This window comes from Anolis sagrei, chromosome 11 (genome assembly GCF_037176765.1).
Source record: "Anolis sagrei isolate rAnoSag1 chromosome 11, rAnoSag1.mat, whole genome shotgun sequence".
In the NCBI taxonomy this organism is placed as follows: Eukaryota; Metazoa; Chordata; class Lepidosauria; order Squamata; family Dactyloidae; genus Anolis; species Anolis sagrei.
This window is the reverse complement of record NC_090031.1, coordinates 11,600,722-11,615,413: the sequence shown is the minus strand read 5'-3', so window position 1 is coordinate 11,615,413 and position 14,692 is coordinate 11,600,722. Positions and strand designations below refer to the sequence as shown.

Sequence of the window (14,692 nt, the reverse complement as noted above, 5' to 3'; positions counted from 1 at the left end):
GGGGAGGCCCTGCTCTCAACCCCACCACTGTCGCAAGCGAGGCTGGTGGGGACGAGGAGCAGGGCCTTCTCAGTGGTGGCCCCTCACCTGTGGAACTCTCTCCCGGGGGAAATCAGGACATCATCATCCCTCCTCGCCTTCAGGAGGAGGGTGAAGACCTGGCTATGGGACCAGGCCTTTGGGCACTCTGGCAATTAAATCAGACAATCAGGCGAGTAAGATCAACAGGATTGATGAAGTGGAATGTAAAACGGGATCTATCAGTTAGTGAACGCTAACCATGTAAGAGGAGAAATAGGGTTTGTATTGGTTTTATTGATTTTACTGATTTTGTGGTTATAATGCATGAATTGTTGTCAACTGTGAATTGATGAAATTTTTTGTATGATTGTTTTTATGATGCAGGCATCAAATTGTGCTTTGCCACTGTAAGCCGCCCTGAGTCCCCTTCGGGGTGAGAAGGGCGGGGTAAAAGAACCCCAAATAAATATTAATACTCAAGGAAACCTATTTAAATGACACCACCCAAAAGCCAATTACCACACCCATCTGAAACAGTATGAGGTAGGCGAAAAAACCCCCAATGCAAACTTGGGGGGAAAATATTCTACCCGGCCCATGTGCGACCAGTCTATACGCACACTGTCCATAGGGAGGGACGGTGGGCCACGCCGTCCAAAGGAAACTGAAAGAGGAACAGAGCAGCCTCACCCAACTTTCTGCTCCGCTCCCTCACATGCATGGGCCAGCAACTACCTGGCCCAAACCAAGTCTGCCTCCTTCATGGGGTAGTTCAAAATGCCCTCCCGCATCCTAAGCTTTGCTTGACTGCGGGTGGGGCATCTGCCAGCTGCAAAAGGCCACCTTACTGAGATCAAACCAAGGGAAGCCACCTTATTGCAAAATGCATGGAACTTTGGAATACATGCAAACGCTCAAAGAAAGAAAAGGAAGTTTGAGCTTTTGGTACAACCATACCAGCACAATGATGAAAATCATTCCTGTGTCTCCTCTGAGATGTCAGTTGCCGTTCATGGGATCCACCATAAGTAGAAGTCAACTTGAAGGCAGTCAACAACAGTCATATACATTTGTCAGGCTGCTTTTGTTGTGTGCTGCTCTGAGATTGTTGGGTAAAACTTGCTTTAGCCACGAGACATATTTCTTGTTCATCGGTTGTAGTTTGGGCATGCAGTGCACAGCATCCAAGCCCCTTTTATGCCAAAGACTGGTGTGCATGTTTCTGTCTCTCTATTTTGCACAAGCATCATATGATCAGAGCTTTATGCAAACCTAAGGATAAACCTTCCCCACACACACAATTCTTCAATTATTTGGGACGGAGGGACTTGCGATTGCATCGTTTTTTCTTCTGCCTCGTGTTAGATAAGGGCCGCTGCTGGCACGGTGCCTGGAACATCGGACGGATAAGCATTCAGGGAAGGCGGGCATCTCATGAATATATGAAGGAGAAAAAGTACATTTGTTGAGTTTGTCTCTGAGGGAAATGGTATCACTGACAAAGCATCACTCTGCCTTTACCCCTTTCCCTCTCTCCATGGAATTTCCAATTATATGTATATAACCGTATTGCATATGGATAGGGGAAAAAAACATACATTTCTATCATAATTTTTCGCTGAAAATATAAGAGCGAGTTTAGAGCAAAAATGGTAGAAGCGGTAATGATACAATATTTGCATAGACATCTCCCCCACTCCTTTTTCTCTGAGCCGGGCAAATTGAAGTGCTGGTTTTAAGTCGGCCTGCTGGATCAGCCCGAGAGCTGGGAAAGGGAAAGGAAGAAGATCCCCAGAGAGAACATTATCCAGCCTTGTTTATAATCCAATCCAATTGGCTTATCTAAGAACTGACTGGAGACCCAAATCACTTCCCAAAGCGCTCAGTACCTAGCAGTTGCTACGATACACAATCAAGTTTGGTTATTTTTTATTATTGCTTTGCTGCCTTATGTGCGTCTAACAATATTACATCTTTGACTTAGAAATCTGCCTGTTATTTTCCTTTGGCGGGAAGTGGGTGCGGACATAAACATCTCAGGCACGATTTGAGGGGTGTGATGGTTTCTCTGATGCTTCGCTCCAGTTTAGTTTGCGGCTCTTTTGTTTAGAAGACATTTGGGCAGGCATATGAGAAAGATGCTTGATGGGGCAATATTTCTGTTGGTTGCTCATCCAAGTGACCAAGTGAGCTGCTCAGTGGTGGACCAAGGATGGTTGCAGAAAGTTCAACCTCCCAGAGTTGGTGCTGGTAGGACTTGTGTAGAAGTGTTGGCCAAGACGTTTCAGACTGTTATACTCCGCTATTAGGGCTGGGTAACAACGGAAAAAATTGTTTCTAAACTCGTTTCGTTTTTAGGGGTCCATTGCGTTTTGTTTTTTAAAAGAATTCCGAATTTTTCTCTAAAAAAATCGTTATTTACGAAATTTCGTAAATTTCGAATTGATTCGTTAATGGTGGACGCGACGGCGAATTGGCTAAAAAACCTCCAAATGGGACAGGGGGAACTTCTGAAGCTTCCCTCTCCCTCTGTTGTTGACTGTTGGTGTGATAATTATATTTTTTTTCACTAATTAAACAAACAACAACTATAAAACTTGCCCCAGACATGCGGAAATAATAACGAAACGACTTCAAAACGATAACGAAACGAATACATACCGAATCCGAAACAATTACGAAACGAATTTAAAAATTCGTTTCGTTTTTAAGTTGCTCCAGAATGGTTCATTATCGCTTCGTTATCAAAAAAAAATTAACGAATTTTTAACGAATTACAAATTCACGAAACGAAACTGCCCAGCCCTATTGGTTGTCTTTGTCCAACTGCCAGCTTACCCGAACGCTTGGTCCCACATCCAGGTTTTTAGCTTCTTCCTGAAGGAGAGGAGGGATGTTGATGTCCTAATTTCCTGGAGGAGTGAATTCCACAGGCGAGGGGCCACCACCGAGAAGGCCCTGTCCCTTGTCCCCACCAGTCTCGCTTGTGATAAAGGTGGGGCCGAGAGCAGGGCCCCCTCAGCAGATCTTAAACTCTGAGGTGGGACGTAGAAGGAGATGCGTTCGGACAGGTATGCTGGGCCGGAGCCGTATAGGGTTTTGTAGGTCAAAACCAGCACTTTGAATTGTGCCCGGAATTGGATCGGCAGCCAGTGGAGCTGACACAACAGAGGGGTGGTATGCTCCCTGTATGACGCTCCAGTGAGTAATCTGGCTGCCACCCGCTGGACTAATTGAAGTTTCCAAAAAGTCTTCAAAGGCAACCCCACGTAGAGTGCGTTGCAGTAATCTATTCGGGATGTAACAGTTTAGTTTGTGGCTCTTTTGTTTAGAAGACATCTGGGCAGGCATATGAGAAAGATGCTTGATGGGACAATATTTCTGTTGGCTGCTCATCCAAGTGACCAAGTGAGCTGCTAAGTGGTAGACCAAGGATGGTTGCAGAAGGTCCGACCTCCCAGAGTTGGTGCTGGTAGGACTTGTGTAGAAGTGTTGGCCAAGATATTTCAGACTGTTATACTCTGCTATGCAGGTTGTGGTTTGTGCGAATGATCTTCCAAAATGTATGGGGAGCTGAAGATTTCCTCACATCACACTTTGTAGGAATAAGGTTTAGTTCAGATGGTTGTGTGTGGACAGTTCTTCTAGTTGCATTTTACTCACTCCCCAAGACTTAGGTAAAGGTAGTCCCCTGACATTAAGTCCAGTCATGTCTGACTCTGGGGTGTGATGCTCATCTCCATTCCTAAGCCGAAGAGCCAGCGTTGTCCGTAGACACCTCCAAGGTCATGTGGCCGGCATGACTACATGGAGCGCCGTTACCTTCCCGCCGGAGCGGTACCTATTGATCTACTCACATTTGCATGTTTTCGAACTGCTAGGTTGGCAGAAGCTAGGGCTGACAGCGGAAGCTCACGCCGCTGCCCGGAATCGAACCTGCGACCTTTCGATCAACAAGCTCAGCAGCTCAGTGCTTTAACCCACTGCGCCACCGGGGGCTCCTCCCCAAGACTTACTTATCATATATTGTGGCATATAAGACTACTTTTTAACCCAAGAAAATCTTCTCAAAAGTCAGGGGTCCTCTTATACACGGGATAGAATCATAGAATCAAAGAGTTGGAAGGAGCCTCGTGGGCCATCCAGTCCAACCCCCTGCCAAGAAGCAGGAATATTGCATTCAAATCACCCCTGACAGATGGCCATCCAGCCTCTGTTTAAAAGCTTCCAAAGAAGGAACCTCCACCATACTCCGGGGCAGAGAGTTCCACTGCTGAACAGCTCTCACAGTCAGGAAGTTCTTCCTCATGTTCAGATGGAATCTCCTTTCTTGTAGTTTGAAGCCATTGTTCCGTGTCCTAGTCTGCAAGGAAGCAGAAAACAAGCTTGCTCCCTCTCCCCTGTGGCTTCCTCTCACATATTTATACAATCGTCTTATACGCTGTCATCTTATACGCTGGAGTAGCCTTATGCATGAGAGTCATCTTATATGTGGGAGTAGTCTTATATGGCGAGTATATCCCAAACTCTATATTTTAACTGAAAAGTTGGGGGTCGCCTTATACGCCCAGTCGTCTTATATACCGGAATATATGGTACTTTACTTACTTAGGTGATTCCTCGTTGTCCAAGTAGGATAGTTTTCCAAGGTTGGTGTACTGGCGGTGGGTACATAGGTGACTGTGGAGCCCTATTCTTGATCTGCATATTCTCCTGCAATGAGGCCATTGGTTTCCAGGTGGAAGGCAGTCCCAGTCGGGGTTAGCTTGACTCACGTTCCTCTTGGTATGTTTCTCTCTCTTGCCCTCAATTCATGCCTCTTCAAATTCTACAGCACTGCTGTCCTTTGACCAGTATCTGGCCACTTGGAGTGCCTCTGGTGTTGCCGCAAGAAGGTCCTCCATTGTGCATGTACCAGGGCTCAGGTTGCATTGCAGCAGGTGGTCAGTGGTTTGCTCTTCTCCGCACTCGCATATTGAGGATTCCACTTTGTGGCCCCATTTCTTAAGGTTGGCCCTGCATCTCGTGGTGCCAGAGCGCAGTCTGTTCAGTGCCTTCCAAGTTGCCCAGTCTTCTGTGTGCCCAGGGGGGAGTCTCTCATTTGGAATCAGCCATTGATTGCGTTCTGGGTTTGAGCCTGCCACTTTTGGACTCTCGCTTGCTGGGGTGTTCCAGCGAGTGTCTCTGTAGATCTTAGAAAACTATTTCTTGATTTAAGTCGTTGACGTGCTGGCTGATACCCAAACAAGGGATGGGCTGGAGATGTCTCTGCCTTGGTCCTTTCACTATTGGCTGCTACTTCCTGGCGGATGTCAGGTGGTGCAATACCGGCTAGACAGTGTGTAATTTCTCCAGTGGTGTGGGGCACAGACACCCCGTGATAATGCGGCATGTCTCATTAAGAGCGAAAAGCTGGGACACGAAACAGGTTAACCCTAAAAAATATAACCATAGCGCACACTTGTCATTTCTAGCCTCTTTTTCTGCAGTGCTCACCTGATCTCAGGCCCTATAGAAAGCCATACAAAAAGACTTCCTGTTTGCCTGTGCAACAGTTGCTTGGCCTTCTCACTACTGAAACAGAATAAGAAGTGAGGAAACAGCAGTCAAAGAAAGCTTTGTCTGACTTCTTGAATGGTTATTTCGTATGTGCTCCAAAAATCTGCCTAGATCACTTTCACCATCCAGCTAGCTATTACAAGCACTGGGATTTGTTACTTCTCTATGCATACCTGTCATTAAAAATTAGAACATATATTGGGGAGTGGGAGCTATCACACAACTCTCGTAGTAAACAACTCTTGGAGATTCCTCCTCCATCATCTCCTTCTCTTCCTCCTCCTTCCTCATCTCCTTCGTCAGGTGCCGGCTGGATCCAAAAACACCTTTTACGGTCAGTATTTTGTATGCTGATCTGGGCCTTTTTGAAGCTTCTTTTCAGCTTATGCTTACTCTGCTGACCCATGGGATTGACTGTGGTCCCGCAGTTTGTGTAGGATCGCCCTCCAAAACGTTTCTGTAAGGACAGCTGGTGCAGGTTTTAACGGTTAGCCTCTGGCTGAATATTGGGAGGTGATAATATATTCAGCCGCTTCTGCTGCAATTGTGTGATCTGTGCCTGTAAGCTTTCTGACCTCATTCAGGCTGCAGGTATTTATTTTTTGAAAAATTGTCATGGCCTGGAACTGTCACACCTAACAGCTCAGAGCGGAGTTGTGTATGAGGTTGGAACACGAACTCTAAAGTACAGGGTCTTCACTTGAGTTGTCCAAAGGCTTTAAATAGTTTTGTTTTTTCTAGAAGGAGTAAGAAATTCACAGAGCAAACCAACTGTTAAAGGAATCCTCTGTTCACATTATTATTATTATTATTATTATTATTATTATTATTATTATTATTATTAGAAACACAACAAGATGAGTCCACAGCAGACAAGATCACTCTGCTGGCTGTTGTATTGAATCACACATCGGACACTTCCCAAGTATCTAGGACTGCATGATGTTTCAGCAAATAATGCATGCAGATCCCAGTAAGGTGGCCTTCTGCAGCTGGCAAATGGCAATTTTGTCAGCGCCAATTATGTTGTATTACATTTTTGACAGAACAAACAAACAAACACACAAAAGACACAAAGTTTGCAAGCTTGGTAGTTGGTTAAATGTCCTTTGACAAGTATCTGGCCACTTGGAGTGCCTCTGGTGTTGCCGCAAGAAGGTCCTCCCTTGTGCATGTGGCAGGGCTCAGGGTGCATTGCAGCAGGTGGTCAGTGGTTTGCTCTTCTCCACACTCGCATGTCGTGGATTCCACTTTGTAGCCCCATTTCTGAAGGTTGGCTCTGCATCTCGTGGTACCAGAGCGCAGTCTGTTCAGCGCCTTCCAAGTCGCCCAGTCTTCTGAGTGCCCAGGGGGGAGTCTCTCATTTGGTATCAGCCATTGGTTGAGGTGCTGGGTTTGAGCCTGCCACTTTTGGACTCTCGCTCGCTGAGGTGTTCCAGCGAGTGTCTCTGTAGATCTAAGAAAACTATTTCTTGATTTAAGTCGTTGGCGTGCTGGCTGATACCCAAACAAGGGATGGGCTGGAGATGTCTCTACCTTGGTCTTTTCACTATTGGCTGCTACTTCCCGGTGGATGTCAGGTGGTGCAATACCAGCTAAGCAGTGTAATTTCTCCAGTGGTGTAGGGCGCAGACACCCGTGACAATGCAGCATGTCTCATTAAGAGCCACATCCACTGTTTTAGTGTGGTGAGATGTGTTCCACACTGGGCATGCTTACTCAGCAGCAGAGTAGCATAGCACAAGGGCGGATGTCTTCACTGTGTCTGGTTGTGATCCCCAGGTTGTGCCAGTCAGCTTTCGTATGATATTGTTTCTAGCACCCACTTTTTGCTTGATATTCAGGCAGTGCTTCTTGTAGGTTAGGACATGGTCCAGAGTGACTCCCAAGTATTTAGGTGTGCTGCAATGCTCCAGTGGGATTCCTTCCCAGGTGATCCTCAGAGCTTGGGATGCTTGTCTGTTCTTGAGATGAAAAGCACTTGTCTGGGTTTTAGATGGGTTAAAGATCAGCTGGTTTTCCCTATAGTAGACAGTAAGAGCACCTAGAGCTTCGGAGTGCTTCTGTTCTACCATCTCAAAGCTCCCTGCTTGAGCAGTAATGGCACGATCATCAGCATAGATGAAACTCTCTGTCCCTTCTGGCAGTGGCTGGTCATTTGTGTAGATGTTGAACATGGATGGAGCAAGCACGCTCCCCTGAGGCAGGCCGTTCTTCTGTTTCCATCATCTGCTTCTCTGGCCCTGAACTCAACAAAATAGCTCCTGTTTTGTAGCAGGTTTCCTATGAGGCGGGTGAGGTGGTAGTCCTTTGTGATATTATACATTTTTCTCAGGAGGAGGCTGTGGTTCACAGTATCATAAGCTGCGGACAGGTCTATGAAGACATGTTTTCTGATGATCTTTGGGGACCCCTCTGAAAGTGGTCCCAACTCCCAGATTGAGAAACAACGCTGTCCCAGGTGGTAACGATGTAAAAAGGAAGTATCTATAGTCAACAATGGTACTTCCTGCTCTTGAGATGCACATCACATAGACACATGCCCCATCGGTACGTCTGTTAGTACTGATAAGCCTTGGATGAGACTCACATGTTTTAATAATGACTGCTTGTGAAACCTAGCTCCATTATCTCTGGAGTCAGTGGTAAACTTCAAAGGCACCACAAATTGGCAGCATGTCCAACAACCTGATGCTATTAGAGACATCTTTGAGCTTCTGCTGTCCATAGCTCCAAAATGAAATTACAGGGTCAGATTGCCATTGCATCAAAGCCTTGGAAATGAGGTGTTGCTCTGTCTTTTTCTTTCTAGCTCCCCTCCTCTCAGTGCTTTCTTTCCTTCTGCTATTTTGCAACCTTTTTTTGCTATCTTTCCCACCTTCTTCTGCTCACTAGGAGGTCCTCGTAGCTGAGGAAACTCATCTTTTGTGCCAGCAAGAAAAGGACGTGTACTGATAAACACTACAGTATACGGAGTGGTCCTCCCTGCGTTGTGTTTCCAGCGGGGAGTTTTGCTTCAGTTTGCACCTTTGCCATTCTGCTCAGCCAACCCCAAGGTTTCCTGTTAAAACAGACTTTGCTTCATGCTGGATCGGGAATTACAATCTCTACGTTGCAATCTTTGCAGACACCACGCTCCCCAGGTGTCCAAAGACCTCCAAGTGCAATTCATATCGAATACATTTTTGGAGACAGGCAGCCCTGCAGGGTTAATGCATTGGTTTTTTAATCCACCCCAAAGCCTTTGTGGCCTCTTTGCTCAAGGCACTTCTTTGAATGAGTTTAGCTGATCCACTCGTCGATAGGGAAAAAAAGTCAACTGCTGGTAGGTGAGCTCCAGGTCATTGGGACCAGCATGCCAGAACAAAGTTTCATCAAGGAAATAATTTAAATTATAGAGTTTCTGTGATGGTGGGCAGCAAGGTAGTTTCGTTTGGAAGAAAAGTTTCAAGGAGACAGTGTCCTAGCTTTGCATGTGATCCAGTTCCTCCACTTTAAGAGCCTGCATTTTGGACAGCCTAATCCAATCACAAGCCAACAAAATCAAACTTTTTGTAATAATCAGAAATGAGAGGTATGCCAGACTCTGTCTGAACTTGGTTGCTAAGCAGGGTCACCCCTGTTTTGTCCTTGGAGGGAAGACTGCCCACAAATGCCATGTGCTGTAGGGAGGAAGTGGCCAAAACACCTTTATTTTTTGCCTTAGGAGACCCAATAAAATCCATGGGGTTGTTGTAGCTCAGCAGCCACTGATGATTCAGAAAGGATAGCCACTCTGAGTTGGCCCTTAGGGGTTGAGAAGGCTGTTTTCCTTTGAAAACAAAAGGAAATGAAGTAAATATGAGAAGACGGAGAGATTAACTACAATTAATATTTAAAAGACTAATACCCCGGACAGGAAAAGATTTGGAAGTCAACAAGATTTTATTTTTATCATTATCATCGTCATCATCATTTGAAACACAACAAGATGAGTCCACAGCAGACACTCTGCTGGCTGTTGTACTGGATCACACGTCGGACACTTCCCAAGTGTCTAGGACTGTGTCATGTATCGGTCAATAATAATGTGTGCAGATCCCAGCAAGGTGGCCTTTTGTAGCTGGCAGATGGTAATTTTGTCAGCGCTGATTGTGTTTAAGTGCAGGCCAAGTTCTTTAGGCACTCACCCAGTGTGCCGATCACCCCTCGGACCACCTTGACTGGCTTGTGCCAGAGTCTTTGCAGTTCGATTTTTAAATCCTCATATTATGTCAGCTTTTCCAGTTGTTTCTCTGCAATCCTGCTGTCACTTGGGATTGCGACATCAATGATCCATGCTTTGTTTTTTAACACGATTGTGAAGTCAGGAGTATTATGCTCCAAAACTCTGTCTGTCTGAATCCGGAAGTCCCAGAGGAGTTTGGCGTGTTCATTATCTGTAACTTTTTCCGGCTTGTGGTCCCACCAGTTCTTTGGCGCAGGCAGATGGTGTTTGTGGCACAAGCTCTAATTAATCATCTGAGCAACAGTGTTGTGCCTCTGCTTGTAGTCTGTCTGCGTGATCTTCTTGCAGCAGCTCAGGGTGTGATCTATTGTTTCATCTGCTTCCTTGCAGAGTCTACATTTGAGATCTGTTGTGGACTTTTCAATTCTGGCTTTGATGGCGTTGATTCGAATGGCTTGTTCTTGTGTTGCCAGAATCAGGCCCTCCTTTGTCTCCTTTTTCAGAGTTTCATTTGTGAGCCACAGCCATGTTTTTTCTTTGTCAATTTGGCTCTCAATTTTTCCCAGGAACTGTCCATGGAGAGCCTTCTTTTGCCAGTTTTCTCTTCTGCTCTGGATTGTGTTTTTACGGTATTCCCTCTTTGTCTTTTGCATTTTAAGCGGTTTACTACTATTGACTTCCCTCAATGTTGGTTCTTGACTGCTCCTTGTTATTATTAGTATTATTATTATTATTTGTCATTTTATTCCCCTTTTCCCTTTTCCTTTTTTCTCCCTTTTTCCTTTTTATCTTATTCCCTTCAACCCCTTCACTATTACCCCCATTTGTAGGGAAACCCTTTTACCCTTTTCACCCCAGATAGATTTTTTCCCACACCCCAGATACTCCTATAACTCTCCTACCATTTTTTTTCTTTTCTTCCCCCACAAATTCAATAAAAATATTTTTAAAAGAGAGAAAGATGGGTAGAAATGGTGTAAATAAATAAATTGTGTGATTTCTTGGCATTCAAAGTGATGGAGACCAGGTTCAAGGCCAAGGGAATGAAATTGCCTCAGACAGTGCTGAGCTCCAAGATCAGTCACAGGAGCCAGAAACAACATCATTAGATAAGAGCTAGAGTGATGAAAAATTAAGCAAAACAAGAAAACTCTCAAGGGAAAGCACCTGGCTGTATGGAGATAAGCAAGGACCTCTGTTTGCGGATCAGAGCTGAGAATTAGCTCCCCAAATCAGCGAGATTACATGGGCAAGAGATAGAGAAAATTCATGAGAAACGCCATGACTTCATGACTACTTACAGTATTAATAGCTAGTTGTTTACCTTAAAATTAGGTAACCTAAGAACCTAAGCCTGAGTTTCTGTGTCACTATAACTCAACAAGAAACATTGTTTCTATTTTGCTGTATTATTTTCAGGCTTGGCCTCATGTTAGCCGCCCCGAGTCCCCTTTGGGGGGAATGGTGGCAGGGTATAAATAAAGATTATTATTATTATTATTATTATTATTATTATTATTGACACAAAAGCACAGTATGCCACAGCAACAAGATCTCTATGCTGGATTTCATATCACAAAATCACAAGTCGAACACTCCCCAAGCGTCTAGGACTGTGTGATGTATTTTCAAATGATGCATGCAGATCCAAGTAAGGTGGCCTTTTGCAGTTGACAGATCGTGATTTTGACGATGTTTATTGTTTCCAAATGCCGGCTGAGATCTTTTGGCATGGCACCCAATGCGCCAATGACCACTGGTACCACCTGGACTGGTTTTTGCCAGAGCCTTTGCAGTTCGATTTTGAGGTCCTGATAGCAGCTGAGTTTTTCTTGTTGTTTTTCCTCAATGCGACTCTCACCTGGAATGACGACATCAATAATCCAGACTTTGTCAGGTCTGGTTTGGAGTGCAGTTTTCTTGTACTGACTCTTTGTCTGTTGTGCTTTGAGAAGTTTCCGATTATTGGCTTCAATTAAAGCAGGTTCTTGGCTTTCCTTGACATATTCTGCCAGGGTGTGTGTTTTTTTTAAAAAAATATTATTATTATTATTATTATTATTATTATTATTATTATGGCACACACACACCAGAAAAACTACCCAGGTTCTGTGATGTATGTGAATCTGTATGTGTGAAAGCATAGACTTTGCAACTATCTCCCCAAAGAGTAAATTCTTACTGTGAGGTTAGCTTTGGAGAGTAACACTATTAAATGGTGTGGCAAAGTACATGTGTGATCCATGCTTCTGATGATATTGTGGTATTTTGTGAATATCTTCACATGCAATGTGAATAGATCAATAGGTACTGCCTCAGTAGGAAGGTAAAAGGCACCCATTAAGCTATGCTGGCAAAATACAACCAGGAGGCATCTACAGATAACAGACTCATCGGTATGGAAATAGAACAAGAGCACCTCCCCATGGTTAGAGTTGAGCACTGCCTCCGGATGCCAGAGATGGAAAGGGAAACCTTTGCCTTTGTTTGTGTATTGTATATCATTGTTGTCCAGTGTATAAAAGGCATTGAATGTTTGCCTATAATATGTGTATACTGTAATCTTTTCTGAGTCCCCTTGGGGAGATAGAGAGTAATATAAATAAAGTGTATTATTATTAATATTATTAATATTATGGAGCCCCCGGTGGCACAGTGAAGACCGACAGGTTAGAAGTTCGAATCCGGAGAGAGCACAGATGAGCTCCCTCTATCAGCTCTAGATCTCCATGCAAGGACCTGTGAGGAGCCTCCCACAAGGGTGGTAAAACATCAAAACATCCAGGCATCCCTTGGGCAACATCCTTACAGATGGCCAATTCTCTCACACCAGAAGTGACTTGCAGTTTCTCAAGTCGCTCCTGACACGACCAATTTTTTTTTTTATAATTTTTATTTTTGGCAATGCATGAGTGATGTTGTCATTATTGTCTCAAACCTTGCAGCTGCAGAAATGACGCAAGAAACAGTGGAGTCCCTGATGCAGAAGTTTAAGGAGAGTTTTCGGACCAATACGCCCATTGAGATTGGCCAGTTGCAGCCAACCCTGCGCAGTTCGTCGGTTGGGAGGAGAAAACGGAGGAACCGTCCTCGAGGTGAGCAATCCACAGAAATATTGCCTTTCTCTATCTATCCCACCAGATCTGAATTGCATAGTATGGTCAGAGGCAGCCCTAGGTAATTTTCAATGGTAAGCAAACAGTATTTTGCCCCCCGCCCCCCAACCAATCACTGATACATATTTTCTGTTTGTCGTGGGAGTTCTGTGTGCCATATTTAGTTCAATTCCATCATTGGTGGAGTTCAGAATGCTCTTTGATTATAAGTGAACTATACATCCCAGTAACTACAACTCGCATATGTCAAGGTCTATTTTCCCCAAGAGCGCCTCAAGAGCGCCCCTGGGCAAAACCAACTATACTGCAAATGCTTACTTTGCGTAATGGGTTGAGCCACCCCTGGGTATGGTATAGTAGGCTATACCATGCTATACAATTCCATAAACTCTGTATTGACTTGATTTTCATATTGAAATAGAGTAATTCAGATCAAACGAGGAGAGACTTTCCTTGTATATTATTGTGTGCCAGAAAGGGATTGATCTAGCTAGCCCTCGGAGTCTCTTCCAACTCTAAGGTTTTATGCTCAATTTTAGCTATTTTGCTTTCTCTCCATGCATATGCACAGATAGCACGCCCTCTTTTTTTGAGCTTGGCATGACTGGTGTCATATTTTTTCCATGCTGGTGATAAGAAGCTGGAGGAAAGAGAAACGTTTCGATCCTTTCTCTGCTCATTGCCTTTCTCTCCTATTTGTTTTTCATTTATTTATGAGCCTGATCATTTTCCCCCCTCATTGTGTGTGTTATTTTTCTGTGCTACAAGCCTGGAGAAACTTATTTTATTACCATTATTATGATGACAATGGCTGAGGCCATAAATTATTCACTTAGTATGGAGAAAACATTCCTTCTCGTCAACTGCTTTGAATGATTTAGCTTGTTTTGTTGTTCCTACACATTCAGGCAGGCTGATGGAAACGGGGACCAGTGGGATCTGCTTGGAGCCCGGCATTCGTTGCTACTCCTTCTTCCCACAGAAGGCAGTTGTGCTGGAGGGCCAAAGCAGATATGAATGGGGAAAGAATGACAAGAATGAGAGCTGTAGCCAGGGGCGGCTCATCCATTACGCGAAGTAAGCGGTCGCAGAACACTTTTTTGCCAGGGGCGCAGAGGTGCCTCTGTAAATGCCCCTCGATAGCCACTTGAGGAGCGCCCCCTCAGCTCACAACATCCTAGCAGTCCGGGGGGAGCCTCGGCTTTCTTGCCTCGCTGCTGGGCGAGCCTCTTCCCAAAGGGGCCGGGCCCTTGAGCCCTGCCTAGCCCCTCTCGTTCCTGCTCCACCCGGCCACCGGGTGCACGAGCAGAGCCGGTACTCCATCGTTCTCCGCATTCGATCCCTTCCCCATGACCGGCTCCCTTTCCCAATCCCCCGGCGCTCCACCTGCCTCCTCTGCTCTCCCCAATCCGCGGGTGGGCCAAGGGGTGGAGTTGCCGCACCTGGCCCGCTTCGGGTCCAGAGACGTGTCTGAAGACCCCAGCGTGCACACCAAAAGTCGCCTCTTCTCCTGACTTTCTCTTCAGCCATTGGGACCAAGAGAGAGAGAGAGAGAGAGAGAGAGAGAGAGAGAGCCCTCCGGCTGGAGGTATCTCCCACCTCCGCTCCCTCCTTTGTTTTTGCGCCTACCTTCAGGAAAGGTGGGCATCTCCACCTCTCTCTCTCTATCTCTCTCTTTCTCGATCCCAATGGCTGAGGAGAAAGTCAGGAGAAGAGGTGACTTTTGGTGCACACGCCAGGGTCTTCAGGCATGCCTCTGGACCCAAAGTGGGCCAGGCAAGGGAGCAAA

At 45.3% G+C, this 14,692-nt stretch overlaps 1 protein-coding gene across 2 annotated transcripts in view; it reads left to right on the top strand.

Moving 5' to 3' along the window:
* The window catches only part of ASTN2 (astrotactin 2), a 796,374-nt gene that overhangs the window by 363,624 nt on the left and 418,058 nt on the right, over positions 1–14,692 (top strand). For both annotated transcript variants that reach the window (XM_067471887.1, XM_067471888.1), the window contains exon 4: positions 12,733–12,882. In XM_067471887.1, the coding sequence (XP_067327988.1) occupies positions 12,733–12,882 (150 nt within the window). The remainder of the gene's footprint in view (positions 1–12,732; positions 12,883–14,692) is intronic.